Here is a 26,345-nt window from a genome sequence, read left to right as displayed (position 1 = left end):
TTTTTGGGGTGTCCCTGTGGTTCTCATGCTGGTTTGGTGGTTCCTATCCAGTTTTTTGGGGTGTCCCTGTGGTTCTCGTGCTGGTTTGGTGGTTCCTATCCCGTTTTTTGGGGTGTCCCTGTGGTTCTCATGCTGATTTGGTGGTTCCTATCCCGTTTTTTGGGGTGTCCCTGTGGTTCCTATCCTATTTTTTGGGGTGTCCCTGTGGTTCCCACGCTGGTTTGGTGGTTCCTATCCTGTTTTTTGGGGTGTCCCTGTGGTTCTCGTGCTGATTTGGTGGTTCCTACCCCTTTTTTTGGGGTGTCCCTGTGGTTCTCATGCTGATTTGGTGGTTCCTATCCCGTTTTTTTGGGGTGTCCCTGTGGTTCCTGTGCTGGTTTGGTGGTTCCTATCCCGTTTTTGGGGTGTCCCTGTGGTTCCTATTCCTTTTTTTTGGGTGTCCCTGTGGTTCCCACACTGGTTTGGTGGTTCCTATCCCGTTTTTTGGGGTGTCCCTGTGGTTCCCGTGCTGATTTGGTGGTTCCTATCCCGTTTTTTGGGGTGTCCCTGTGGTTCCCATGCTGATTTGCTGGTTCCTATCCCGTTTTTTGGGGTGTCCCTGTGGTTCCCACGCTGGTTTGGTGGTTTCTATCCCATTTTTTGGGGTGTGTCCCTGTGGTTCTCATGCTGGTTTGGTGGTTCCTATCCCGTTTTTTGGGGTGTCCCTGTGGTTCCTATCCCGTTTTTTTGGGGTGTCTCTGTGGTTCCCACACTGGTTTGGTGGTTCCTATCCTTTTTTTGGGGTGTCCCTGTGGTTCCCACGCTGGTTTGATGCTTCCTATCCCGTTTTTTGGGCTGTCCCTGTGGTTCTCACGCTGATTTGGTTGCTCCTACCCCGTTTTTTGGGGTGTCCCTGTGGTTCCCACGCTGATTTGGTTGCTCCTATCCCGTTTTTTGGGGTGTCCCTGTGTTTCTCACGCTGATTTGGTGGTTTTTGGGGTGCAGGGCTGAGGGAGAACCGCCGGCACCCCGCGGCCTATTTGGTGCTGGGAGCCCGAGCCCTGACCGGGGCCTTCCGAGCCTGGACCCGCCGAGAGGTTTGGGGGGGTCCTGAGGGGTCTTGGGGGGCTCAAAGGGATTTTGGGGGGTTCAAATTGATTTTGGGGGTTCAAATTGATTTTGGGGGGGTCCTGAGGGATTGTGGGGGGCTTCAAAGAGATTTGGAAGGGTCCAAAGGGATTTTGGGGGGGCTCAAAAGGATTCTGGGGGTCCTCAGGGATTGTGGGGGTGCTTCAAATGGATTTGGATGGGTCCAAAGGGATTTTGGGGGGGGTCCTGAAGGATTTTGTTGGTCCTGATGGATTTTGGGGGGTTCCAGAGGGATTTTGGGGGGCTCCAGGGGGATTTAGTTGAGTCCTGAGGGATTTTGGGGGGGCTCTCAAGGGGTTTTTGGGGTCCTGAGGGATTGTGGGGGGCTTCAAATGGATTTGGATGGGTCCAAAGGGATTTTCGGGGGTCCTGAAGGATTTTGGGGGGCTCTCAAGGGGTTTTTGGGGGTCCTGAGGGATTGTGGGGGCTTCAAAGGGATTTGGAGCGGTCAAAGGGATTTGGGGCGGGGTCCATGGGGATTTTGGGTGGCTCAAAAGGATTCTGGGGGGTCCTCAGGGATTGTGGGGTGCTTTCAAAGGGATTTGGATGGGTCCAAAGGGATTTTGGGGGGGGTCCTGAAGGATTTTGTTGGTCCTGATGGATTTTGGGGGGTTCCAGAGGGATTTTGGGGGGCTCCAGGGGGATTTAGTTGAGTCCTGAGGGATTTTGGGGGGTCTCAAAGGGATTTTGGGGGGGTCCTGAGGGATGGTGGGAGGGCTCAAAAGGATTTTGGGGGGTCCTCAGGGATTGTGGGGGGCTTCAAATGGGTTTGGATGGATCCAAAGGATTTTGGGGGGGGTCCTGAAGGATTTTGTTGGTCCTGATGGATTTTGGGGGTTCCAGACGGATTCTGGGGGTCTGAAAGGGATTTTGGGGGGGTCCTGAGGAATTGTGGGGGGGCTTCAAAAGGATTTGGAGGGGTCCAAAGGGTTTTGGGGGGGGTCCATGGGGATTTTGGGTGGCTCCAGATGGATTTTGGAAGGGTCCCAAGGGGTTTTGGGGGGCTCCAGGGGGATTTAGGTGAGTCCTGAGGGATTTTGAGGGGGCTCAAAGGGATTTTTGGATGGGTCCAAAGGGATTTTGGGGGGGGGGTCCTGAAGGATTTTGTTGGTCCTGATGGATTTTGGGGGGTTCCAAAGGGATTCTGGGGGGGCTCAAAGTGATTTTGGGGGGGTCCTGAGGGATTGTGGGGGCTTCAAAAGGATTTGGAGCGGTCCAAAGGGATTTTGGGGGGGGTTCTGAGGGATAGTGGGGGGGCTCAAAAGGATTTTGGGGGGGTCCTGAGGGTTCTGGGGGTCTCAAAGGGATTTTGGGAACTCCCAAGGGATTTTATGGGTGTCCAACGGGATTTTGGGGGGCCCTGGGGGGATTTGGGGAGCTCCAGGGGGTTTTGGGGTCCGGGAGGAGTTTTGGGAGGGTTGGGAAGGGACGTGGGGGGGATTTTGGGGGGCCCTGGGGGATTTTGGGAGGATCTGTGGGGAATTTTGGGGGGCTGGGGGGGGTCCCAGGGGTGGGAGGTTTTTGGGGGGAGGTTTGGGGTCCCCCCCCCCCATTTTAACCCTTTCCCTCCCAGGTCCTGGCAGAGCACGAGCAGGAGATCCCCGAGACCGTCCGGCCGGGGCAGCTGATCAAGGAACTGGGCAGGGAGATCCGGCTGGCAGAGGTGAACTGGGAGCACTGGGAGCGACTGGGGGGGACTGGGAGCGACTGGAGGGACTGTGGGGGCACTGGGAGCAACTGGGAATGACTGTGGGGGCACTGGGAGCAGCTGGGAGGGACTGGGGGGGCACTGGGAGCAACTGGGAGGGACTGGGGGGGCACTGGGAGCAACTGGGAGGGACTGGGGGGGCACTGGGCGGGACTGGGGGGACTGGGGGGGGCACTGGGAGCAACTGGGAGGGACTGGGGGGGCACTGGGAATGACTGTGGGGGCACTGGGAGGGACTGGGCAGGAACTGGGGAGCACTAGGGGGCCACTGGAAGGACTAGGGGGGCACTGGGAGCAACTGGGCGCGACTGGGGGGGACTGGGAGCAGCTGGGAATGACTGTGGGGGTACTGGGAGCAACTGGGAGGGACTGGAATGACTGGGAGGGCACTGGGAGCAACTGGGAATGACTGGGGGGGCACTGGGAAGGACTGGGGGGGCACTGGGAGGAACTGGGGAGCACTGGGGGGGGGCACTGGGAGGGACTGGGGGGCACTGGGAGGGACTGGAATGACTGTGGGGGCACTGGGAGGGACTGGGCAGGAACTGGGGGCACTGGGAAGGACTGGGGGGCACTGGGAGGGATTTGAAGGGCGCTGGGAAGGGACTGGGAGCAACTGGGGGAACAAGGGGGCCACTGGGAAGGGTTTGAGGAGGTTTTGGGGTTACTGATTGGGGTTACTGGGAGGGACTGGGAAGGGTTTCAGGAGGTTTGGGGGTTACTGGGAGGCACTGGGCCATACTGGGCCATACTGGGAGCCCTCTCTCCCCTCCCCACAGGAGCTGTTCCAGCAGAGCACGGGGATGTCGGGGACCCCCTTTGGGCCCCCCTGGGGGGTCCCAGGCCCAAAAAGGGGGGGCCCCGAAAGCGCCCCCCAACTCCCGCACCCACGACGATGGGGGGACCCTGAACCCCCCTGCAGCACCCCAAGAGGAGGATGAGGAGGTGGGGGGGCACTGGGAGGGACTGGGAGGGACTGGGAAGGAATTGGGGGGCACTGGGAGGAACTGGGAGGAATTGGGGGCACTGGGAGGAATTGGGGGGCACTGGGAGGGACTGGGGAGGAATTGGGGGGCACTGGGAGGGACTGGGGAGGAATTGGGGGGCACTGGGAGGAACTGGGGAGGAATTGGGGGGCACTGGGAGGGACTGGGAGGAATTGGGGGCACTGGGAGGGACTGGGAAGGAACTGGGGGGCACTGGGAAGGAATTGGGGAGGAATTGGGGGACACTGGGAGTGACTGGAGGGACTGGGGGCACTGGGAGGGACTGGGAAGGAATTGGGGGGCACTGGGAGGGACTGGGGAGGAATTGGGGGCACTGGGAGGAACTGGGGGGCACTGGGAGGAACTGGGGGAGCAGTGGATTTGGGGGGGGTGGATTTGGGGTCTCCTCAAATCTCGGGGTGTCTCCCCCCAGATTGACCCCCCCAGCTCCAGCCCAGAGGAGACGGACCCCGACTCTGAGGGGACCCCCAGATCCTGCTGGCCAATGGGGGTCTCGGTGAGCAACTGGGAATTTGGGGGGTCCCAGACTGAATTTGGGGGGGTCCCAGACTGAATTTGGGGGGTCCCGGACTGAATTTGGGGGGTCCCAGACTGAATTTGGGGGTCCCAGACTGAATTTGGGGGGTCCCAGACAGAATTTGGGGGGGTCCCAGACTGAATTTGGGGGGTCCCAGACTGAATTTGGGGGGGTCCCAGACTGAATTTGGGGGGTCCCAGACAGAATTTGGGGGGTCCCAGACAGAATTTGGGGGGGTCCCAGACAGAATTTGGGGGGGGGTCCCAGACTGAATTTGGGGGGGGTCCCAGACTGAATTTGGGGGGGGGGTCCCAGACAGAATTTGGGGGGGGGGTCCCAGACTGAATTGGGGGGTCCCAGACAGAATTTGGGGGGGTCCCAGACAGAATTTGGGGGGGGGTCCCAGACAGAATTTGGGGGGGGTCCCAGGGGTGACTTGGGAGGGATCCAAAGGGTTCTGGGGGCACTGGGTGCGTTCCCAAAGGGAATTTGGGGGGCCTGGGAGCGTTGTGGGGTGGTTTTGGGGGGATCCTAGAGGGGTTTGGGGGGTCCGAGATGGATTTTGGGGTTCATGGGGATCCCAGAGGAGTTTAGGGGGGCTGGAGTGGTTCTGGGGGGTTTTGGGGGGCTGGGGGGGTTCCAGGGGGTATGGGGGGTTCTAGGGTGGTTTGGGGGGGGGTCAGGGATGGGATTTGGGGCTCCAGGATGGATTTTGGGGTCAGGGCTCCAGGATGGGTTTTGGGTGGCTCAGGGATGGGTTTTGGGGTTCGGGGGGGGGTCCCCCTGACGCCCCTCCCCCTCAGGCCCCGCCGCAGCCGCCCTGGGGGGCTCTGGGGGTCCCGGGCGCCCCCATCCCCCCCCTGCTCCCCCCCAGCTCCCCCTGGACCTGGACTCGGAGGAGGAGCTGCAGATCGACGAGACCCCCCGCGGCGGGGCCCGCGCCGCCTGCCCCGTGGTACCCCAAAAACCCCCCAAAAACACCCCAAAACAGCCCCAAACATAGCCAAAAACCTCCCAAAAACCCCCCAAAAACAGCCCTAAAACAGCCCCAAACATAGCCAAAAACCTCCCAAAAACCCCCCAAAAACAGCCCTAAAACAGCCCCAAACATAGCCAAAAACCTCCCAAAAAACCCCCAAAACAGCCCCAAACATAGCCAAAAACACCCAAAAACCTCCCAAAACCAGCCCCAAACCTGACCCCAAAAACCTCCCAAAAACACCCCAAAACATCCCAAAAACATCCCCAAACATATCCAAAAACACCCCAAAAAACATCCCCAAACCTGACCCTAAAAACATCCCCAAACCTGACCCCAAACATATCCAAAAACACCCCAAAAACATCCCCAAAAACATCCCAAACCTGACCCAAAAACATCCCCAAACCTGACCCCAAAAACAGCCCCAAACCTGACCCCACAAACGCCACACTGCCTGCCCCACGCGAACTCCCAAAACATCCCAAATAATTTCCCAAAATATTCCCAAACCAGCCCAAACCTGACCCCAAAACATCCCCGAACCTGACCCCAAAAACCTCCCCAAAACATACCCCAAAACAGCGCCAAACATAGCCAAAAACACCCCAAAAACATCCCCAAACCCGACCCCAAAAACGCCACACTGCCTGCCCCGTGCGAACTCCCAAAACCCCCAAAACATCCCAAATAATTTCCCAAAATATTCCCAAACCAGCCCCAATCCTGACCCCAAAACATCCCCAACGCACCCCAAATGTGACATAAAAGAACCCCCAATGTGACCATAAAAGAACCCCAAAACTTCCCTAGAACAACCCCCAAAAACTCAAAGCCAGTCCCAAACCTGACCTGAAACATCCCCAAAACCACCCCAAGCCCTCCCCCAAATCCCATTTTCAGGGGGATCTCCCCAATCCCCATTTTGGGGTGACCCCAATCCCATTTTTGGACTGACCCAAGTCCCATTTTGGGGTGTCCCAAATCTCATTTTGGGGTGTCCCCAATCCCGTTTTTGGGGTGACCCAATCCCATTTTTGGGGTGTTCCAAATCCCATTTTTGGGGTGACTCCAATCCCATTTTTGGACTGACCCAATTCCGTTTTTGGGGTGACCCCAATTGCCATTTTTGGGGTGATCCCAATCCCATTTTTGGGGTGATCCCAGTCCCATTTTTGGACTGACCCAAATCCCCATTTTGGGGTGATCCCAATCTCATTTTTGGGGTGACCCCAATCCCATTTTTGGGGTGATCCAGTCCCATTTTTGGGGTGACCCCAATCCCATTTTTGGACTGACCCAAATCCCCATTTTGGGGTGATCCCAATCTCATTTTGGGGTGACCCCAATCCCATTTTTGGGTGATCCAAATCCCATTTTTGGACTGACCCAAATCCCCATTTTGGGGTGATCCCAATCCCATTTTTGGGGTGACCCCAATCCCCATTTTGACTGACCCCAATCGCCATTTTTGGGGTTATCCCAAATCCCATTTTTGGGGTGACCCCAATCCCGTTTTGGGATGTCCCCAATCCCATTTTTGGACTGACCCAATTCCCCATTTTTGGGGTGACCCCAATCCCGGTTTTGGGGTGACCCCAATCCCCATTTTGGGGTGATCCCAATGTCATTTTTGGGGTGACTCAATCCCATTTTTGGGTGACTCAATCTCATTTTTGGGTGACCCCAATCCCATTTTTGGGGTGACTCAATCCCATTTTTGGGGTGACCCCAATCTCATTTTTGGGTGACTCAATGCCATTTTTGGGGTGTCCCAAATCCCCATTTTGGGGCATCCCAAATCCCATTTTTGGGGTGACTCATTCCCATTTTTGGGGTGACTCAATGCCATTTTTGGGGTGTCCCCAGGGCTCCCCCGGAAGCTGCCCCGGGCCAAGCCCTGCTCTGACCCCAACCGGGTGCGGGAACCGGGGGAGGTCGACTTTGACATCGAGGTGGGTCTGGGGGTGTCCTGGGGGGTTTTGGGGGTCCCTCAGTGAACTGGGGGTGTCCTGGGGGGTTTTGGGGGCTCTGAGGGTCCCTCAGTGAACTGGGGGTGTCCTGGGGGGATTTGGGGGTCCCTCAGTGAACTGGGGGTGTCCTGGGGGTTTTGGGGGGCTCTGGGGGATTTGGGGGTCCCTCAGTGAACTGGGGGGTTTTGGGGGATTTGGGGGGTCCCTCAGTGAACTGGGGGTGTCCTGGGGGGCTCTGGGGGATTTGGGGGTCCCTCAGTGAACTGGGGGTGTCCTGGGGGGGATTTGGGGGTCCCTCAGTGAACTGGGGGTGTCCTGGGGATTTGGGGGCTCTGGGGGGATTTGGGGGTCCCTCAGTGAACTGGGGGTGTCCTGGGGGGCTCTGGGGGGATTTGGGGGTCCCTCAGTGAACTGGGGGTGTCCTGGGTGGTTTTGGGGGTCCCTCAGTGAACTGGGGGTGTCCTGGGGGGCTCTGGGGGGGATTTGGGGGTCCCTCAGTGAACTGGGGGTGTCCTGGGGGGCTCTGGGGGGATTTGGGGGTCCCTCAGTGAACTGGGGGTGTCCTGGGTGGTTTTGGGGGTCCCTCAGTGAACTGGGGGTGTCCTGGGGGCTCTGGGGGATTTGGGGGTCCCTCAGTGAACTGGGGGTGTCCTGGGGGGCTCTGGGAGGGATTTGGGGGTCCCTCAGTGAACTGGGGTGTCCTGGGGGTTTTGGGGGGCTCTGGGGGGATTTGGGGGTCCCTCAGTGAACTGGGGGTGTCCTGAGGGTTTTGGGGGGATTTGGGGGTCCCTCAGTGAACTGGGGGTGTCCTGGGGGGCTCTGGGAGGGATTTGGGGGTCCCTCAGTGAACTGGGGGTGTCCTGGGGGTTTTGGGGGGCTCTGGGGGGGATTTGGGGGTCCCTCAGTGAACTGGGGGTGTCTTGAGGGGCCTCTTAGGGGGGTTTTGGGAGGATCCATTGGGTATTTGGGGGGGTCTGGGGTTTTTTTTTTGGGGGGGGTTTAGGACAACTGAGGGTGTTTTGGGGGGGTTTTGTGGGCACACCCCAAAAATGGGGATTGGGGGACACCCCAAAAATGGGGATTGGGGGACACCCCCAAAATGGGGATTGGGGGACACCCAAAATGGGGTTCCAAGGGGGTGTGGGTGTTTCTGACCCCCTGCCCCGCCCCCAGAGGGATTGCACCACAGACTGGGCTGGTTTTTGGGTATTTTTGGGGTATTTTTGGGGTATTTTTGGTGTTTTGGGGCACTTTTTGGGTATTTTAGGATATTTTTAGGGTGTTTTGGGGTATTTTGGGGTGGTTTTGGGGTATTTTGGGGTGTTTTGGGGTATTTTTGGGATGTTTTTGGGATGTTTCTGACCCCATACCCCCCAGGAGGATTACACCACAGACTGGGCTGGTTTTTGGGGGTATTTTTTGGGTATTTTTGGGTGGTTTTTTGGTGTTTTGGGGCACTTTTTGAGGTATTTTAGGATATTTTTGGGGTGTTTTGGGGTATTTTGGGGCGGTTTTGGGGTGTTTTGGGGTATTTTTGATATTTTTGGGGCGTTTTTGGGATGTTTCTGACCCACTGACCTCAGGAGGATTACACCACAAACTGGGGTGGTTTTTGGGGGTATTTTTTGGGTATTTTTGGGGTGGTTTTTTGGTGTTTTGGGGCACTTTTTGGGGTATTTTAGAGTATTTTGGGGGTGTTTTGGGGTATTTTGGGGTGTTTGGGTGGTTTTGGGATGTTTCTGACCCCATTATCCCCAGGAGGATTACACACAGACTGGGCTGGTTGTTGGGGGTATTTTTGGGGTATTTTTTGGTATTTTTGGGCTGTTTCTGACCCCATACCCCCAGGAGGATTACACACAGACTGGGGTGGTTTTGGGGTATTTTTGGATATTTTTTTGGTATTTTTGGGCTGTTTCTGACCCCATTATCCCAGGAGGATTACACACAGACTGGAGTGGTTTTTTGGGGTATTTTTTGGTATTTTTGGAGTGTTTTTGGGGTGTTTTTGGGCTGTTTCTGACCCCATTATCCCCAGGAGGATTACACACAGACTGGGCTGGTTTTTGGGGGTATTTTTGGGGTATTTTTTGTATTTTTGGGGTATTTTTTGTGATGTTTCTGACCCCATACCCCCCCAGGAGGATTACACACAGACTGGGGTGGTTTTGGGGTATTTTTGGATATTTTTTTGGTATTTTTTGGGCTGTTTTCTGACCCCATTATCCCCAGGAGGATTACACACAGACTGGGCTGGTTTTTGGGGGTATTTTTGGGTATTTTTTGGTATTTTTGGGCTGTTTCTGACCCCATACCCCCCAGGAGGATTACACCACGGACGAGAGGACGAGGGGGCGCGGGGGGCAGCGCTGGGATCCTGGACCTGCTCAAGGCCAGCCGGCAAGTGGGGGGCTCGAGTACCCCAGCTCAGGTTTGGGGGGGTCTGGGGGGGGCTGGGCTGCCTTGGAGGGCTCTGGGAGGGATCCCTGTGGGATTTTGGGGGATTTGTGGGGCTGGGGTTGGGTTTTGGGGGTCCCTGGGGGTTATTTTGGGGTCCCGGTTGGGTTTTGGGGTTATTTGGGGTCAGGCATTGGGATTTTGGGTTATTTGGGGTCCTGGGTTGGGTTTTGGGGTTCCTGGGGGTTATTTGGGGTCAGGCATTGGGGTTTTGGGGTTATTTGGGGTCCCAGGTTGGGTTTTGGGTTATTTGGGGTCCCGAGTTGGGTTTTGGGGTTATTTGGGGTCAGACATTGGGATTTTGGGTGATTTGGGGTCCCGGGTTGGGTTTTGGGGTTATTTTGGGGTCCCGGGTTGGGTTTTGGGGTTATTTGGGGTCAGGCATTGGGATTTTGGGTTATTTGGGGTCCTGGGTTGGGTTTTGGGGTTCCTGGGGGTTATTTTGGGGTCTCGGGTTGGGTTTTGGGGTTATTTGGGGTCCAAGGTTGAGTTTTGGGGTTCCTGGGGGTTGTTTGGGGTCAGGCATTGGGGTTTTGGGGTTATTTGGGGTCAGGTATTGGGATTTTGGGTTTTTTTGGGGCCCCAGGTTGGGTTTTGGGGTTATTTGGGCTCAGACATTGGGATTTTGGGGTTATTTGGGGTCCCAGGTTGGGTTTTGGGGTTCCTGGGGGTTATTTGGGGTCAGACATTGGGATTTTGGGTTATTTGGGGTCTCAGGTTGGGTTTTGGGGTTATTTGGGGTCCTGGGTTGGGTTTTGGGGTTTTGGGGTTATTTGGAGTCCCAGGTTGGGTTTTGGGGTTATTTGGGGTCCTGGGTTGGGTTTTGGGGTTATTGGGGTCCCGGGTTGGGTTTTGGGGTTCCTGGGGGTTATTTTTGGGGTCCCAGGTTGGGTTTTGGGGTTCCTGGGGGTTATTTGGGGTCCCAGGTTGGGTTTTGGGGTTATTTGGAGTCCTGAGTTGGGTTTTGGGGGTTATTTACACCCCCGAGGAGTTCTGGGGATCATTTCCGTGGCTTTTGCCCTCTCCATCTCCTTTCGGGGCTGTCTACAGCTCAACGTCAGCATCCCCAAATGTGCCGTGACCCCTCCCAAACCCCAATTTTTTCCCCCTTTTTTTTTTTTTCCCCCCCCCACAGCGAGGCCCCCGCCTCCCCCAGCACGCGCGAAGCCATCCAGGGCATGCTGTGCATGGCCAACCTGCCCGCGGGGACCCCCCTGGGACCCCCCAACTGGTGGGGAGGGGGTGGGGGCAGCGAAAGGGGGGGGCCCGGGGGGTCTGGGGGAGCCCGCAGAGCCCCCCCCGCCCCCCGGAGCACCGACAGCGAGGCCGAGGGGAGCCTGGACGAGCAGGACAGCCTGGGGGCCTGCTTCAAGGATGCTGAGTACAGTGAGTGTCACCCCAAAAAATGTCCTAAAAATACCCCCAAAATCACCCAAAAACCACCCCAAAAATACCCCAAAATCACCCAAAAACCACCCCAAAAATACCCCAAATCACCCCAAAATCACCCCAAAACCAGCCTGCTTCAAGGATGCTGAGTACAGTGAGTGTCACCCCAAAAATATCCTAAAAATACCCCAAAAATACCCCAAAACCACCCTGCTTCAAGGATGCTGAGTATAGTGAGTGTGACCCAAAAATATCCTAAAAATACCCCAAAAAATACCCAAAAAACCACCCTGCTTCAAGGATGCTTAGTACAGTGAGTGTCACCCAAAAACCACCCCAAAAATATCCCAAAAACATCCCAAAACCCCCTGCTTCAAGGATGCTGAATATAGTGAGTGTCACCCCAAAAATGTCCTAAAAATACCCCAAAATCACCCCAAAATCACCCCAAAACCGCCCTGCTTCAAGGATGCTGATTACAGTGAGTGTCACCCCAAAAATACCCCAAAATCACCCCAAAATTACCCCAAAACCACCCTGCTTCAAGGATGCTGAGTACAGTGAGTGTGACCCAAAAACCTCCCAAAAATACCCCAAAATCACCCCAAAAACCACCCCAAAAATACCCCAAAAACATCCCAAAAGCACCCTGCTTCAAGGATGCTGAATACAGTGAGTGTGACCCAAAAAAGATCCTAAAAATACCCCAAAATCACCCAAAACCGCCCTGCTTCAAGGATGCTGAATATAGTGAGTGTCACCCCAAAAACCGCCCCAAAAATACCCAAAAATACCCCCAAAATCACCCCAAAACCACCCTGCTTCAAGGATGCTGAGTACAGTGAGTGTGACCCAAAAATACCCCAAAATCACCCCAAAACCACCCCAAAATCACCCCAAAAATACCCCAAAAATGCCCCAAAAACACCCCAAAACCACCCTGCTTCAAGGATGCTGAGTACAGTGAGTGTGACCCAAAAATACCCCAAAATCACCCCAAAACCACCCAAAATCACCCCAAAAATACCCCAAAAATGCCCCAAAAACACCCCAAAACCACCCTGCTTCAAGGATGCTGAATACAGTGAGTGTCACCCCAAAAGCCACCCCAAAAATACCCCAAAATCACCCCAAAAACCACCCCAAAAATACCCCAAAAATACCCCAAAATCACCCCAAAACCGCCCTGCTTCAAGGATGCTGAGCACAGTGAGCGTGACCTCAAAACCATCCTCAAAATACCCAAAACGACCCCAAAAATACCCCAAAAATACCCCAAAAAATACCCTGATTCAAGGATGCTGAGTTCAGTGAGTGTGACCCCAAAACATCCCAAAACACCCAAAAATTCACCAAAACCACCCCAAAAATCACCCTCGGTCTATGCTGGAACCATCCTGTATTTCCATCCTGTGGTTACCCCCAAAACTTCCCCAAAACCCCCAAAACACCCCAAAAGCGACCAAAAAAAAATCCCAAAAATATTCAAAAAAATCCCCCAAAACCATCATAAAACACTCCCAAAACACCACATAAATACCCCAAAACACCCCAAAAATGTCCCCAGATCACCCAAAACCAGCCCCAAGCCCCTCTGAACCCCAATTTTTCTCCCCCCTCTCAGTTTATCCCTCACTGGAGTCGGACGAGGACGACCCTGCCCTGAAATCGCTCCCCAAAAAGAAGAAGGTGACGGACGACGCCCCCTGGAGCCCCAAAGGTTTGGGGAGCATTCAGAGATTTTGGGGGTCCTTGGGGGATTTGAGGGGGTTTTGGGGGGAATTTTGTGGATTTTGGGTGTCCCAGGGACAGGGCTGGGTTAGGTTTGCTCAATGTCTGATTTTGGGGTGTCCCTCCTTTGTTTAGTGCCTGATTTTGGGGTGTCCCCTCTTAATTTATGCTCTGATTTTGGGGTGTCCCCCTTTATTCCCTGTCTGATTTTGGGGTGTCCCCCTTTATTCCCTGTCTGATTTTGGGTGTCCCCATTTATTCCATGTCTGATTTTGGGGTGTCCCCCTTTGTTCCATGTCTGATTTTGGGGTGTCCCCCTTTATTCCCTGTCTGATTTTGGGGTGTCCCCATTTATTCCCTGTCTGATTTTGGGGTGTCCCTGTTTCGTCTCTGATTTTGGGGTGTCCCCTGTTCCGTGTCTGATTTTGGGGTGTCCCCTGTTCCATGCTCTGTTTTTCGGGGTCCCCCTGTTCCGTGTCTGATTTTGGGGTGTCCCCTGTTCCATGCTCTGATTTTGGGGTGTCCCTGTTCCGTGTCTGATTTTGGGTGTCCCCTGTTCCCTGTCTGATTTTGGGGTGTCCCCCTTTGTTCCATGTCTCTGATTTTGGGGTGTCCCCCTTTATTCCATGCTCTGATTTTGGGGTGTCCCCCTTTGTTCCATGCTCTGATTTTGGGGTGTCCCCCTTTATTCCCTGTCTGATTTTGGGGTGTCCCCATTTATTCCATACTCTGATTTTGGGGTGTCCCCGTTTATTCCATGCTCTGATTTTGGGGTGTCCCTGTTCCGTGTCTGATTTTGGGGTGTCCCATTTATTCCCTGTCTGATTTTGGGTGTCCCTGTTCCATGTCTCTGATTTTGGGGTGCTCCCCCCGTTCCATGCTCTGATTTTGGGGTGTCCCCTGTTCCGTCTCTGATTTTGGGGTGTCCCCCGTTCCGTGTCTGATTTTGGGGTGTCCCGTTCCATGCTCTGATTTTGGGGTGTCCCCCATTCCGTGTCTGATTTTGGGGTGCCCCTGTTCCATGTCTCTGATTTTGGGGTGCTCCCCCGTTCCATGCTCTGATTTTGGGGTGTCCCCCATTCCGTCTCTGATTTTGGGGTGTCCCCAGCCCGGGTGACGCCGTCGCTGCCCCGGCAGAGCCGCCCGGTGCGGGAGGGGACGCGCGTGGCCTCGGTGGAGACCGGGCTGGCGGCGGCCGCTGCCAAACTGGCCCAGCAGGTGAACTGGGAGCAACTGGGAGCACTGGGATGAACTGGGAGCAACTGGATGAACTGGGATGAACTGGGAGCAACTGGGAGGAATTGGGAGCACTGGGAGCAACTGGGAGGGACTGGAGCGCTGGGAGGAACTGGGAGCACTGGGGTGAACTGGGAGGAACTGGAGCACTGGGAGCAACTGGGAGCACTGGGATGAACTGGAGCACTGGGAGGAACTGGAGCACTGGGATGGGGGTTTGGGGTTTTGGGGGGGCATTTAGGGGGTCCAGGGGCTGTTTGAGGGGAGTTCAATGCGATTTGGGGGTGATTTTGGGGGTGGTTCAGGGGATCCCCCATAAATCACCCCTGACCCCCCAAACCCCCCCATAAATCCCCTATAAATCACCACCCTTACCCCTCATAAATCCCCCCTGACCCCCCAAACTCCCCCAGACCACTCAAACCCCCCAAACCCCCCATTAAATCCCTCCCTGATCCCACAAATTCCCCCATAAATCCCACCCAGACCCCTCAAACCCCCCATAAATCCCCCTGACCACTCAAACCCCCCAATATCCCCCATAAATCCCTCCCTGACCCCACAAACGCCCCAATAAACCCCCTCTGACCCCCAAAATCTCCCATAAACTCCCCCCTGGCCCCCCATAAACCCCCTCTGACCCCTCAAACCCCCCCATAAATCCCCCAGACCCTCGAACCCCCCAAACTCTCCTACAAATCACCACCCTTACCCCTCATAAATCCCCCGTGAACCCCCACAACACCCCCATAAATCCCCCCTGACCCCTCAAACCCCCCAAACTCCCCCATAAATCACCACCCTTACCCCTCATAAATCCCCCCTGACCCCCCAAACCCCCATAAATCCCACCCAGACCCCCCAAACCCCCCCATAAATCCCCCCAGACCCCTCAAACCCCCAAACCCCCCCATAAATCACCACCCTTACCCCTCATAAATCCCCCCTGATCCCACAAACCCCCCCATAAATCCCCTCTGACCCCCAAAATCCTCCCATAAACCCCCCCGACCCCCCATAAATCCCTCTGACCCCTCAAACCCCCCTATAAATCCACCCAGACCCCTCAAACCCCAAACTCCCCCATAAATCACCACCCTTACCCCTCATAAACCCCCCCGACCCCCAAATTTCCCCATAAACCCCCCCCGCCCCCCCCATAAACGCCCCCTGCCCCCCCAGGAGCACCGAAAGCTGCAGCGCAGGAAGGGCCCTGCCAAGCGCCGCCCGCCCTCGCCCCCCTCCCCGGAGGAGGAAGAGGAGGAGGAGGAAGAGGAGGAAGAGGAAGACGAGGAAGACGAAGAGCCCGAAGCCGAGCCCGAGGCGGGGGAGGCCGAGGCCGAGCTCGGGGGGGGTGAAGCCGAGGCCGAGCCCCCCCCGGAGCCCCCCCCGGAGGCGCCGTACCCCCCCAGCCTGGCTGACCACGAGTACACGGCACGGCCGGGGGGGCCGGGACCCCCGCCCGGGGCTCAGCCCGGCCGAGCCCCCACCCCCATGGCCCCGGGGGTGTTCCTGAGCCAGCGCCGGGGCCCCCCCGGAATGGCCCCCCCCAGCCACGGTGAGCGGTTGCAGGGGGGGTTGGGGTGTCTGGGGGGGTTTTTGGGGGGCTGCAGGGGGGTTTGAGGGTGTCTGGGGGGGTTTGGGGTGTCTGGGGGGTTTTTGGGGGGCTGCAGGGGGTTTGGGGGTGTCTGGGGGGGTTTTTGGGGGCTGCAGGGGGGTTTGGAGGTGGATCTGAGGGGATTTGGGGGTGTCTGGGGGGGTTTTGGGGGTGTCTGGGGGGGTTTTTTGGGGGGCTGCAGGGGATTTGGGGTGGATCTGGGTGGGTTTGGGGGTGTCTGGGGGTTTTGGGGGGGCTGCAGGGGTGTTTGGGGATGTCTGTGGGGTTTTTGGGGGTGTCTGGGGGGGTTTGGGGGTGGATCTGAGGGGGGTTTGGGGGTGTCTGGGGGGCTTTTGGGGGGCTGCAGGGGTGTTTGGGGGTGTCTGGGGGGGCTGCAGGGGGGTTTGGGGGTGTGTGTGGGGGTTTTGGGGATAGCTGGGGGGCTTGGGGGCTGCAGGGGGGTTTGGGGGTGTCTGGGGGGTTTGGGGGTGGATCTGAGGGAGTTTGGGGGTGTCTGGGGGGGTTTTTGGGGGGCTGCAGAGGGGTTTGGGGGTGTCTGGGGGGCTGCAGGGGCTTTGGGGGTGTCTGGAGGGTTTTGGGGGGCTGCAGGGGGGTTTGGGGGTGTTTTTGGGGGGCTGCAGGGGGGTTTGGGGGTGGATCTGAGGGGGGTTTGGGGGTTTTTGGGGGGCTGCAGAGGGGTTTGGTGGTGTCTGGGGAGGGTTTTGGGGGGCTGCAGGGGGGTTTGGGGTGTCTGGGGGGTTTTTGTGGGGCTACAGGGGGGTTTGGGGGTGTCTGGGGACAGCTGGGGGGTTTGGAGGTGTCTGGGGGGGTTTTGAGGATCAGTGGGGGGGTTTTGGGGATAGCTGGGGGGGTTTGGGGGGGTCTGGGAGGGGTGTTGGGGGTCTGGGGGAGGTTTTTGGGGGTCTGCAGAGGGGTTTGGGGGTGTCTGGGGGGGTTTGGGGGTGTCTGGGGGGTTTTGGGGGCTGCAGGGGGGTTTGGGGGTGGATCTTAGGGGATTTGGGGGTGTCTGGGGGGGTTTTGGGGACAGCTGGGGGGATTTTGAGGATAGGTGGGGGGTTTGGGGGGCTGCAGGGGATTTTGGGGGTGTCTGGGGAGGTTTTTGGGGGGCTGCAGAGGGGTTTGGGGGTGTCTGGGGGGGTTTTTGGGACAGCTGGGGGTTTTGAGGATAGGTGGGGGGTTTTGGGGGCTACAGGGGATTTGGGGATAGCTTTGGGGGGTTTTGGGGGGCTGCAGGGGGGTTTGGGGTAACTGGAGGGGTTGTGGGGGGTTTTGGGGATAGCTGAGGGGATTTTGGGGGGCTACGGTGGATTTGGGGAGGGTCTGGGGGGGCTTTGGGGGGGCTACAGGGGGGTTTGGGAATAGCTTAGGGGGGTGCAGGGGGGTTTGAGGGTGTCTGGGGGGGTTTGGGGAGGATCTGAGGGGATTTTTTGGGGGGTTCAGTGGGAGCTGAGGGTTTTGGGGGTGTGTGGGTTGGTCTGAGGGGTTTTGGGGGGGTCTTACAGTACTACAGGGGGGGTTTGGGGAGGGTCTGAGGAGGAGCTGAAGGGTTTTGGGGGGATTTTGGAATATCTGAGGGGTTTTGGGGTGGGTCCAAAGGGATTTCGGGGGGGGTCTGTGGGAACTGAAGGGTTCTGGGGGGGGCTGCTTTGGGTTTAGGGGCGTCTCAAGGTGCCGTAGGGGGGTTTTGGGCAGGGTCTGAGGGGATTTGGGGGTGATTCAGGGGGAGCTGAGGGGATTTTGGGGGGATTGAGGGGGTTTTGAGGGGAGTTCCTGTGGGTTTGGGAGATTTTGGGGGGGGTATCCCTGGATCTGGGGGTTTTTGGTGGGGGGGCGCTGTGGGTCTGGGGAGGTTCTAGGCTGGATTTTGGGGTTCTGGGATGGTTTTTGGGGGGGTCTCTGGGTGCTGTGTCCCCCCAATCCCTGGTGACATTCCCGATCCCGCCCTCAGGGAAGCGCCCCCGGAAGGGTTTGGCCACAGCCAAGCAGCGCCTGGGCCGGATCCTCAAAATCCACCGCAACGGGAAACTGCTGCTCTGAGGGCGGGGCCGGCCACGCCCTGCCAGGCCCGCCCACCGCAGGCTGATCAATGAACTATGGGCGGGGCTGCTGCAGAAAGGGGCGGGGCCTGATGGAACCGCCCCCATCAGAACAATGGTGTGGCCTCTAAAAAGGGCGTGGCTTGTTTTAGGCTCCACCCCTCCAGGTGTGGTCCCACCTGACCCCTCTGAGGCCACACCTGCAATGCGGATCCCACTGAGACCACACCCTATCACAGCCCAAGCCACGCCCATTGGTCATGTAGGGTAAAAAACAGGCGTGGCTACAATGAAACCACACCCACATAGAGGCAGCCACGCCCATTAAAGGGTGGAGCTGCAATATGGCTCCGCCCACCACGGTTCCCACCTTCCCATTGGCTTGTGAATGGGCTGGGGGCGGGCTTTTGAATTTCCCGACTCCAGGAGCTGAGGCGATTGGACAAGCCCCGCCCCACAGCTGCGGGAGGGGCGGAGCCATCTTTGATTGGTCCCCGTTGGTTTTTTTTTCACCCCTCCCCTAGGTGTCTTCAGGTTGATTGATGGGGCGGGGCCGCTTCCCATTGGCTGCCCCTGTTTTGTAGGCGTGTCCGGAGGTCGCGGCCCGCCCCCTTCCTTTTGTATTTGTAGAATAAAAAAGGAAAAAAAAAAAATCCGGAATTGGTGAAAAATGCCCCGGGCAGGGTCACGTGCCCTCCCTCAGCGCTTCCCGCCGGGCAGATCTCGCGAGACTTCGCACTTCCCTCAGGCAGCGCTCTCCCGAGATCTTGTCCTCCAGCCGAGGAGGGCGATCCCCAATCTCGCGAGATTTGGAGCCGCACTCAGCCGGCGCTCTCGCGAGAGCCGCGCGCGCCGCCGCCGTTCCCGCCGCTGAGGCAGCGGCCGCGCTCCCCCCGCCCGCCCTCCCCCACCCGCGGCGGGGCCGCTCTCCCGTTGCCGCTCTCGCTTCTCTCTCTTTCTCTCTCCGCGCACCTCTCGCGAGGCTTCGGGGCCGCGCTGCCGCCAGCGCCTCGCGAGATCTCGCTCTCATCAGCGTGCCGGTGAGTGCCGGTGCTTGAGGGGAACGGCGTGGGCCCCGCGGCCTGCGAGGGGAGCGGGGGGGGGTTGAGCCGCTCTGTGGCGGGCAGGGCCTTTCCCCCCCTTCACCGTCAGCCCCCCCCTCCTCCCGGTATGAGGCGGGATCCGTGAGGGACCGCCTCCCCTCCCCCATACTCCTCACGAAATCTCGCGAGGCTTCCCCAAACTCCCGCCCCACCGCTAGGCGCGCTCTCGCGAGACTTGGCCGCCGCGCCTCTCGCTTTCCCATTGGCTGCCGGCGGCGTCGCCCCGCTCTCGCTCTCCCCGCGGCGCCGCCTCATCCCGTCCCGCCGGCCGCTCTCGCGGGACTTGCGGCGGCTCTCGCGGGATCTCGGGCCGCGGCCGGGGCTCTGTAAGATGGCGGCGGCGGCAGCGGCGGGACGGGCCCTGGCCGGGCTCTGACCCCCCCCCCCTGCTCTCCCCGCCCGCTTAAGGTACCGGGGCCGGCGGGGCGGGGGGCTCGGCCCGGTGCCGCTGCGGGGCCCGCGGCGTGGGAAGATTGGCGCGCGGCTCCGTCATGAGGGCCCGCCCCCCCCCCCTCCCACCGCCCCCCCCCCACTCCCCGGCGGCCTCCCGTGATTTGGGGGCTCCTTTCCTTCTCTCACGGCCTCCCTTTCCCCGCCCCCAGCGGCCTCCCCCTATAGGGGCCCCCCTTGAGGGGACTAAGGCGCTTCCCCCCGAGATTCGGGGTGTTTGGCCGCTCCCCCGCCTTAATTTAGCTTTCTCACGTCTTTAGGGTTCTCCCGTATTTTACGGGCGCGTTCTGTGGTTCTCATTATTTAGGGACCCCAGCCTCATTTCTACTGCCCTGCAGTCCCCTCCCATCGCTCAGGGTCCCCCTCTTCTCTCTCCCGACATTTGGGGGACCCCTTTAGCAGCCCCACCTTCCCCATCTTCTAGGCCGTGCTTCCTGCAGCTCCCCGAGATTTAGGATCCCCCCTTCTTCAGATCCTTTAGGATTTGGGGGTCTCCTCATTTCCTCCCAGCACTTTTTTCTCTATTGCCGTTTTTTCACATTTTACAGCGATTTTGGGCTGTCACTTCCCACCCTTAAGCTCCCTCACGCTGCGGTTTGGGGGTTCCCCTTTTTGGGATCAGCCCTCCCCAATCATTCAGCCGCTCACACGGGACCCCCCAATATTTCACATTCCCCCCCCCAATTCCCCCCTCAGCAGCTCCCGGCTCCCTCCCCCTCGCATCGACCGGGCCGGGCCGAGGATGGACTGGGAGTGATTCCCGGTAAGGCTCCCCCCGTTGTTACCGGGGCTGGGGCGGCTTCAGGACCTCCCGGGGGGGGCGCGACGCGAGAGAATTCTGGGGGGCGGGGGTCTCGCCTCGGGAAGGTTTTTTTTGGGGGGGAAAATGGGCTGGGAGCTTCAGGCTTATTTTTTGACGCTTCCCCGGTGGGGGGACACCCCAAAACCGGCCCCCCCAAAGTGATGCGTCACTGTCACCGAACCGGCCGGGCCGGCGGGGGCGGGGGGGGGCACCGGGAGGGGGGGATGGGGGAGCCCCGGCACGCGGCAGCCTCAGCCCTTAATTACCGCCTGTAATTACAGCCCTTTAATTACAACCCCTCGCTGGGTTAATTGGGGTGGGGGGGCAGTGCGGTTTTGTGGGGGGGGGGGGGCTCCCGGCGACCCCCCCGGGCACGGCGGGGTTTTGCACATTCATTGTTCAGCCGGTGCCGCGACGTCATCGGGCCGCGGCCGCCGCGGCGCCTGTCGGGACAGCGAGGCTCTGTCGGGACAGCGGGGCCCTGTTGGGACAGCGGGGGCCCTGTTGGGACAGCGGGGCTCGGTCGGGACAGCCGGGCGCTGTCGGGACAGCGGGGCTCGGTCGGGACAGCCGGGCCCTGTCGGGACAGCGGGGGCTCGGTCGGGACAGCCGGGCCCTGTCGGGACAGCGGGGCCCTGTCGGGACAGCGGGGCTCGGTCGGACAGCCGGGCGCTGTCGGGACAGCGGGGCTCGGTCGGGACAGCCGGGCCCTGTCGGGACAGCGGGGCTCGGTCGGGACACGGGACACCCCGAAAACGGCGGGAGTTTGGCCCGTGGCGGGGGGGTGACATCCCGGGGCTCTGTCGCGACACAGGGCCTCTGTCGGGACAGGCAGGGGGCGGGGTTTGACCCGCTGGGGGGGTGGCCCAGGTGTGACACCCCCTCCCCCCTCTCCCCTTCCCCCCCCTCCCCCACGTGTGGCCTCAGGCGGAGCACGAGGACCGGAACCCCCAAAATGAAAGTGGATCGGACGAAACTGAAGAAAACCCCCACGGAGGCGGTGAGGGCTTGGGGACACTCGGGGTGGGATTGGGGACATTAAGGGAGGGCTTGGGGACACTGGGGAGGGGTTGGGGATGTTCAGGGAGGGGTTGGGGATGTTCAGGGAGGGGTTGGGGACGTTCAGGGAGAGCTTGGGGATACTCGAGGTGAGGCTGGGGACAGTCAGGGAGGGGTTGGGGACATTCAGGAAGAGCTTGGGGACATTAAGGGAGGGCTTGGGGACACTGGGGAGGGGTTGGGGACATTCAGGAAGGGCTTGGGGATATTCAGGAGGGCTTGGGGACACTGGGGAGGGTTTGGGGACATTCAGGGAGGGGTTGGGGACGTTCAGGGAGGGGTTGGGGACATTCAGGAAGAGCTTGGGGATACTCGAGGTGAGGCTGGGGACAGTCAGGGAGGCTTGGGGACATTCAGGGAGGGGTTGGGGACACTCAAGGAGGGTTGGGGACACTCGGGGTGGGGTTGGGGACATTCAGGAAGGGCTTGGGGATGTTCAGGGAGGGCTTGGGGACAATGGGGAGGGGTTGGGGACACTGGGGAGGGGTTGGGGACGTTCAGGGAGGGGTTGGGGATACTCGAGGTGAGGCTGGGGACAGTCAGGGAGGGCTTGGGTGGACATTCAGGGAGGGGTTGGGGACACTCAGGGAGGGCTTGGGGACATTCAGGGAGGGGTTGGGGACACTCAGGGAGGGGAATTGGACATGTCTGGGGGGGCATGGGGACACTGGGGAGAGAATTGGGGGTGGTTTGGGGATGTTGGGGATATTCAGGGAGGGGTTGGGACACTCAGGGGCTGAGAACAGTCAGGATGGGCTTGGGGACGTTCAGGGAGGCTTGGGGACGTTCAGGGAGGGCTTAGGGACACTCAGGAAAGGGCTTGGGGACACTCGAGGAGGGGTTGGGGACACTCAGGGAGGGGTTGGGGACATTCAGGGAGGGGTTGGGGACACTCAGGAAAGGGCTTAGGACTCTCAGGGAGGGGAATCCGAGATGTCTGGGGCCGAATGGGGACATTGGGGTGGTTTGGGGACACCAGGGGGTGTTGGGGACACTCGGGGAGTGTCAGGGACAGTGTGGGGGGAATTGGAGATGTTTGGGGGAGTGGGGACATTGGGAAGGGAACGAGGAGGGTTTGGGGACATTGTGGGGTGTTGGGGACACTCAGGGAATGTCAGGGCTGGTGATTTTGGGGAAACCAGAGTACGGGGGTTCACTCTGGGGGAGCATTGGAGATTTGGGGGGGGGTGTGGGCACTGGGATGGGAACTGGGGGGGTTTGGGGACATTGGGGGATGTTGGGGACACCGTGAGGGGACAGTGTTGAGTTCCCTGTGCCCCCCAGCCCGCCGACTGCCGGGCCCTCATCGAGAAGCTGAAGAGCTGCAGCGATGAACAGCTGGTGACAGAACTGCAGCAGATCAAGACATGGAACATTGGCAAGGTGGGAGGGGACCCCAAAACCTGGGGGAGGGTCCCAAAACTTTGATAGGGGGTTCCAAGACACGTGGGAGCTCCCCAAGAGATTGTCCACAGTTTGGCAGGGTGGTGCTGAGCTTGTCCCCACACTGGTTATTGCCATTGGGGGGCGTCACCCTGAAGCCTCCCCAAATCGCAGGGAGCACCCCCAGATTCGGAGGGGGCACCCCAGAGTGTTCCTCAAATTAGGGGAGGGGTCCCTGGTTTCAGCTGAGCCTCCTTAGCCCAGTTCTGGGGTTCTCTGGAGGTTTAGAAATGGGAGGATTTCTACATTTCCTGCTGCCCATTCCAGTGTTGGCCCTCCCAATTTAATTTACCTTTCCCCAAATCTGGGGGGCTCAACCTTTCCCCAAATCTGGGGGGCTCACCAGTGTCCTCACAGCCCCCCAGAAGTGCCTTCATCTCCCATGGCCTCAAGGAGGGGCTGTGACCCCCTGTGTAGCCCCAAAACTGGGGAGGGGGTCTGCAGTGTTCACACAGCCCCCCTGGCTTAGTAGGGGCACCCCAAAGTTCCCCAGACAATGAGGGGGGGTCCCCATTTTCTCTCCGTCCTGGAGCTGCTTGGGTGGGAATTTTCTCTCACAGATTCCTAAAACTCTAAGGAAGAACCCCAATATCCCTAAAACAACCCCAATATTCCTGAAACACCGGGGGGAACACCCTACAGACCCCAAAATGTGGGGGTGTCTCACTTTCCCCCCAAACACCCAGGGAGGACCCAAATTCTCTCTCAGCCTCCTAAACTCCATTTTCTTGCCTTGTACTGGGGAGGGGGCTCAGCTGTGACCTGGGCAGGCTGGGCTGAGACATTGGGTTCCTCCTTGGAATTCTGGGGGTCCTCCCTGGGATATGGGGGTTCAGAGAGGCTGGGCTGTACCCAGGGGTCTCAGGGGGTGTCAGGCTCAGCCCCACATTCCCCCCAGTTCCCCCTCAGTGTGAGGGTGGATGTGGGGGTCTGGGTTGGGCTTTAGGCCATACCTGGGGGTCTGGGCTGTACCCAGGGGGCTCAGGGGGTCCCAGGCTGTGCCCCCAGCCCCACATCCCTCCCCTGACCCCCCCTCAGTGCAAGCTGAACCCCTGTGTGTACCTGAGGGTCTGGGCCATACCCGGGGGGTCAGGGGGTCCAGGCTGTGCCCCCAGCCCACATCCCTCCCCTAACCCCCCCCCCCCAGTGCAAGCTGTATCACTGGGTGGGTCTGGGGGTCTGGGTTGGGATTTGGGCCATACCCAGGGGCTCAGGGGGTCCCAGGCTGTGCCCCCAGCCCCACATCTCCCCCCTGACCCCCCCCCAGTGCAAGCTGAACCCCTGTGTGTCCCTGAGGGTCTGGGTTGGGGTCTGGGCTGTACCCAGGGGCTCAGGGGGTCCCGGGTGTGTACCACCTGAGGGTCTGGGTTGGGGTCTGGCTGTACTCAGGGTTTCAGGGGGTCTTGGGCTGTACCCAGGGGGCTCAGGGAGTTCCAGGCTATGCCCCCAGCCCCACATCTCCGCCCTGCCCCCCCCCTCAGTGCGAGCTGTACCACTGGGTGGATGTGGGGGTCTGGGTTGGGATTTGGGCCATGCCTGGGGGTCTGGGCTGTACCCAGGGGCTCAGGGGGTCCCAGGCTGTGCCCAGGGGTTTCAGGGGGTCCCAGGCTGTGCCCCAGCCCCACATCTCCCCCCTGCCCCCCCCTCAGTGCGAGCTGTACCACTGGGTGGACCTGCTGGACCGCTTCGACGCGCTGCTGGCCGAGGCGGGCCGGCCGGTGGAGGCCATGAGCTGGATGCTGGCCTGCGACCGGCCCGAGCGCCAGCCCCTCAGGCCCTGCTGCTGGCCCTGCTCAACTTCACCGCCCTGCTCATCGAGTACAGCTTCTCCCGCCACCTCTACAGCTCCATCGAGGTGGGCACACCCGAACCTGCCTCTCTGAGTGTCCCCGGGCGTGTGTGTGACACGCTGACACTCCTGTCCTGTCCCCGCAGCACCTGACCACGCTGCTGGCCTCCTCGGACATGCACGTGGTGCTGGCCGTGCTCAACCTGCTCTACGTGTTCAGCAAACGCTCCAACTACATCACCCGCCTGGGCTCCGAGCGCCGCGGGCCCCTGCTGGCCCGCCTGCAGCACTTGGCTGAGGTGGGTGGGGTTTGGGGGGTTTTAGGGGGGTTTGGGGGCTCAACAGGGGCCCCTGCTGGCCCGCCTGCAGCACCTGGCCGAGGTGGGTGGGCGGGGTTTTGGGGGGATTTGGGGGATTTTAGGGGGGTTTGGGGCTCAGCAGGGGCCCTGCTGGCCCGCCTGCAGCACCTGCCGAGGTGGGTGGGGTTTTGGGGGGATTTTGGGGGGGTTTTGGGGGGGTTTTAGGGGGGGTTTGGGGGCTCAACAGGGGCCCCTGCTGGCCCGCCTGGTGGGCAGGGTTTTGGGGGGATTTTGGGGGGTTTTAGGGGGGTTTTGGGCTCAACAGGGGCCCCTGCTGGCCCGCCTGCAGCACCTGGCCGAGGTGGGCGGGGTTTTGGGGGATTTTGGGGGGTTTTAGGGGGGTTTGGGGGCTCAACAGGGCGGGGATGAACTGGGCTGGTCTCCCTGCAGAGCTGGGGTGGAAAGGAGAATGGATTTGGCTGGCTGAGTGCTGCAGGGACCTGCACATGATGGTGAGTGGCACCTGTGGTCACCTGAGCTCGTGTGGGTCACCTTGTTCTGTCCTGGCATGTGTTGGGACTCATTGGATCGTCTTGTTTTGTCCTGGGGGTCCCCAAAGCTCACCTGAGTCACCTTGTTCTGTCCTGGGGGTCCCCAAAGCTCACCTGAGTCACTTCTTTCTCTTCTGGGGGTCCCCAAAGCTCTCCTGAGTTACCTTGTTCTGTCCTGGGGTCCCCAAAGCTCACCTGAGTCACCTTGTTCTGTCCTGGGGGTCCCCAAGCTCACCTGAGTCACCTTGTTCTGTTCTGGGGGGTCCCCAAAGCTCACCTGAGTCATCTTTGTCCTGTGCTGAGGGTCCCAAAGCTCACCTGAGTTACCTTGTTCTGTCCTGGGGGTCCCCAAAGCTCACCTGAGTCACCTTGTTCTGTCCTGGGGTCCCCAAAGCTCACCTGAGTCACCTTGTTCTGTTCTGGGGGGTCCCCAAAGCTCACCTGAGTCACCTTGTTCTGTTCTGGGGGGTCCCCAAAGCTCACCTGAGTCACCTTTGTCCTGTGCTGAGGGTCCCCAAAGCTCTCCTGAGTCACCTCGTTCTGTCTGTGATTTGCCAGAGCTGACCTGTGTCACTTTATCCTGTCCCAGTGGTCCCCAGAACTCACCTGTGTCACCTTGTTCTGTTCTGGGGGTCCCCAAAGCTCACCTGTGTCACCTTGTTCTGTCACAGAACTCACCTGTGTTGCCTTATCCTGTCCTGGGAGGTCCCAGAACTCACCTGTGTCACTTTGTTCTGTTCTGGGGGTCCCCAAAGCTCACTTGTGCCACCTTGTCCTGTCCCAGAACTCACCTGTGTCACCTTGTTCTGTCACAGAACTCACCTGTGTCACCCTGTGCTGTCCTGGGGGTCCCCAGAACTCACCTGTGTCACCTTGTTCTGTTCTGGGGGTCCCCAAAGCTCACCTGTGCCACCTTATCCTGTCCCAGAACTCACCTGTGTCACCCTGTGCTGTCCTGGGGGTCCCAGAACTCACCCGTGTCTCAGAGATTCTTCTCTTAACATTCTTGTCCCATCTTGGTGTGACCTTTTCCCAGCATCACCTCATGTGCCTTTGTCACATCCTGAGGA

General features: G+C 59.3%; 2 protein-coding genes across 2 annotated transcripts in view; both read left to right on the top strand.

Annotated features, from left to right (window-relative positions):
- The window catches only part of LOC134433233 (histone lysine demethylase PHF8-like), a 33,425-nt gene extending 15,032 nt beyond the window's left edge, over positions 1-18,393 (top strand). The window contains 12 exon segments of the mRNA XM_063182102.1: positions 985-1,076; positions 2,702-2,791; positions 3,616-3,774; positions 4,256-4,362; positions 5,164-5,312; positions 7,209-7,294; positions 9,635-9,709; positions 10,903-11,155; positions 12,783-12,878; positions 13,998-14,107; positions 15,308-15,683; positions 17,692-18,393. Coding sequence (XP_063038172.1) covers positions 985-1,076; positions 2,702-2,791; positions 3,616-3,774; positions 4,256-4,362; positions 5,164-5,312; positions 7,209-7,294; positions 9,635-9,709; positions 10,903-11,155; positions 12,783-12,878; positions 13,998-14,107; positions 15,308-15,683; positions 17,692-17,780 — 1,682 coding nt within the window. The 3' untranslated portion in view covers positions 17,781-18,393.
- Positions 18,394-18,701: 308 nt separating this feature from the next.
- Positions 18,702-25,839, top strand: LOC134433232 (E3 ubiquitin-protein ligase HUWE1-like). Its single transcript, XM_063182101.1, is given in 10 exon segments — positions 18,702-18,819; positions 20,029-20,095; positions 21,062-21,134; positions 22,478-22,576; positions 24,286-24,409; positions 24,412-24,491; positions 24,572-24,724; positions 25,175-25,202; positions 25,205-25,236; positions 25,834-25,839. Coding segments are annotated over 8 exon segments (567 nt in total). The 5' UTR covers positions 18,702-18,819; positions 20,029-20,095; positions 21,062-21,089.
- Positions 25,840-26,345: the final 506 nt, after the last annotated feature.

The sequence above is a fragment of the Melospiza melodia genome, unplaced genomic scaffold, assembly GCF_035770615.1.
Source record: "Melospiza melodia melodia isolate bMelMel2 unplaced genomic scaffold, bMelMel2.pri scaffold_149, whole genome shotgun sequence".
Taxonomy (NCBI): domain Eukaryota; kingdom Metazoa; phylum Chordata; class Aves; order Passeriformes; family Passerellidae; genus Melospiza; species Melospiza melodia.
This window is presented reverse-complemented; position numbering and strand designations above follow the sequence as displayed.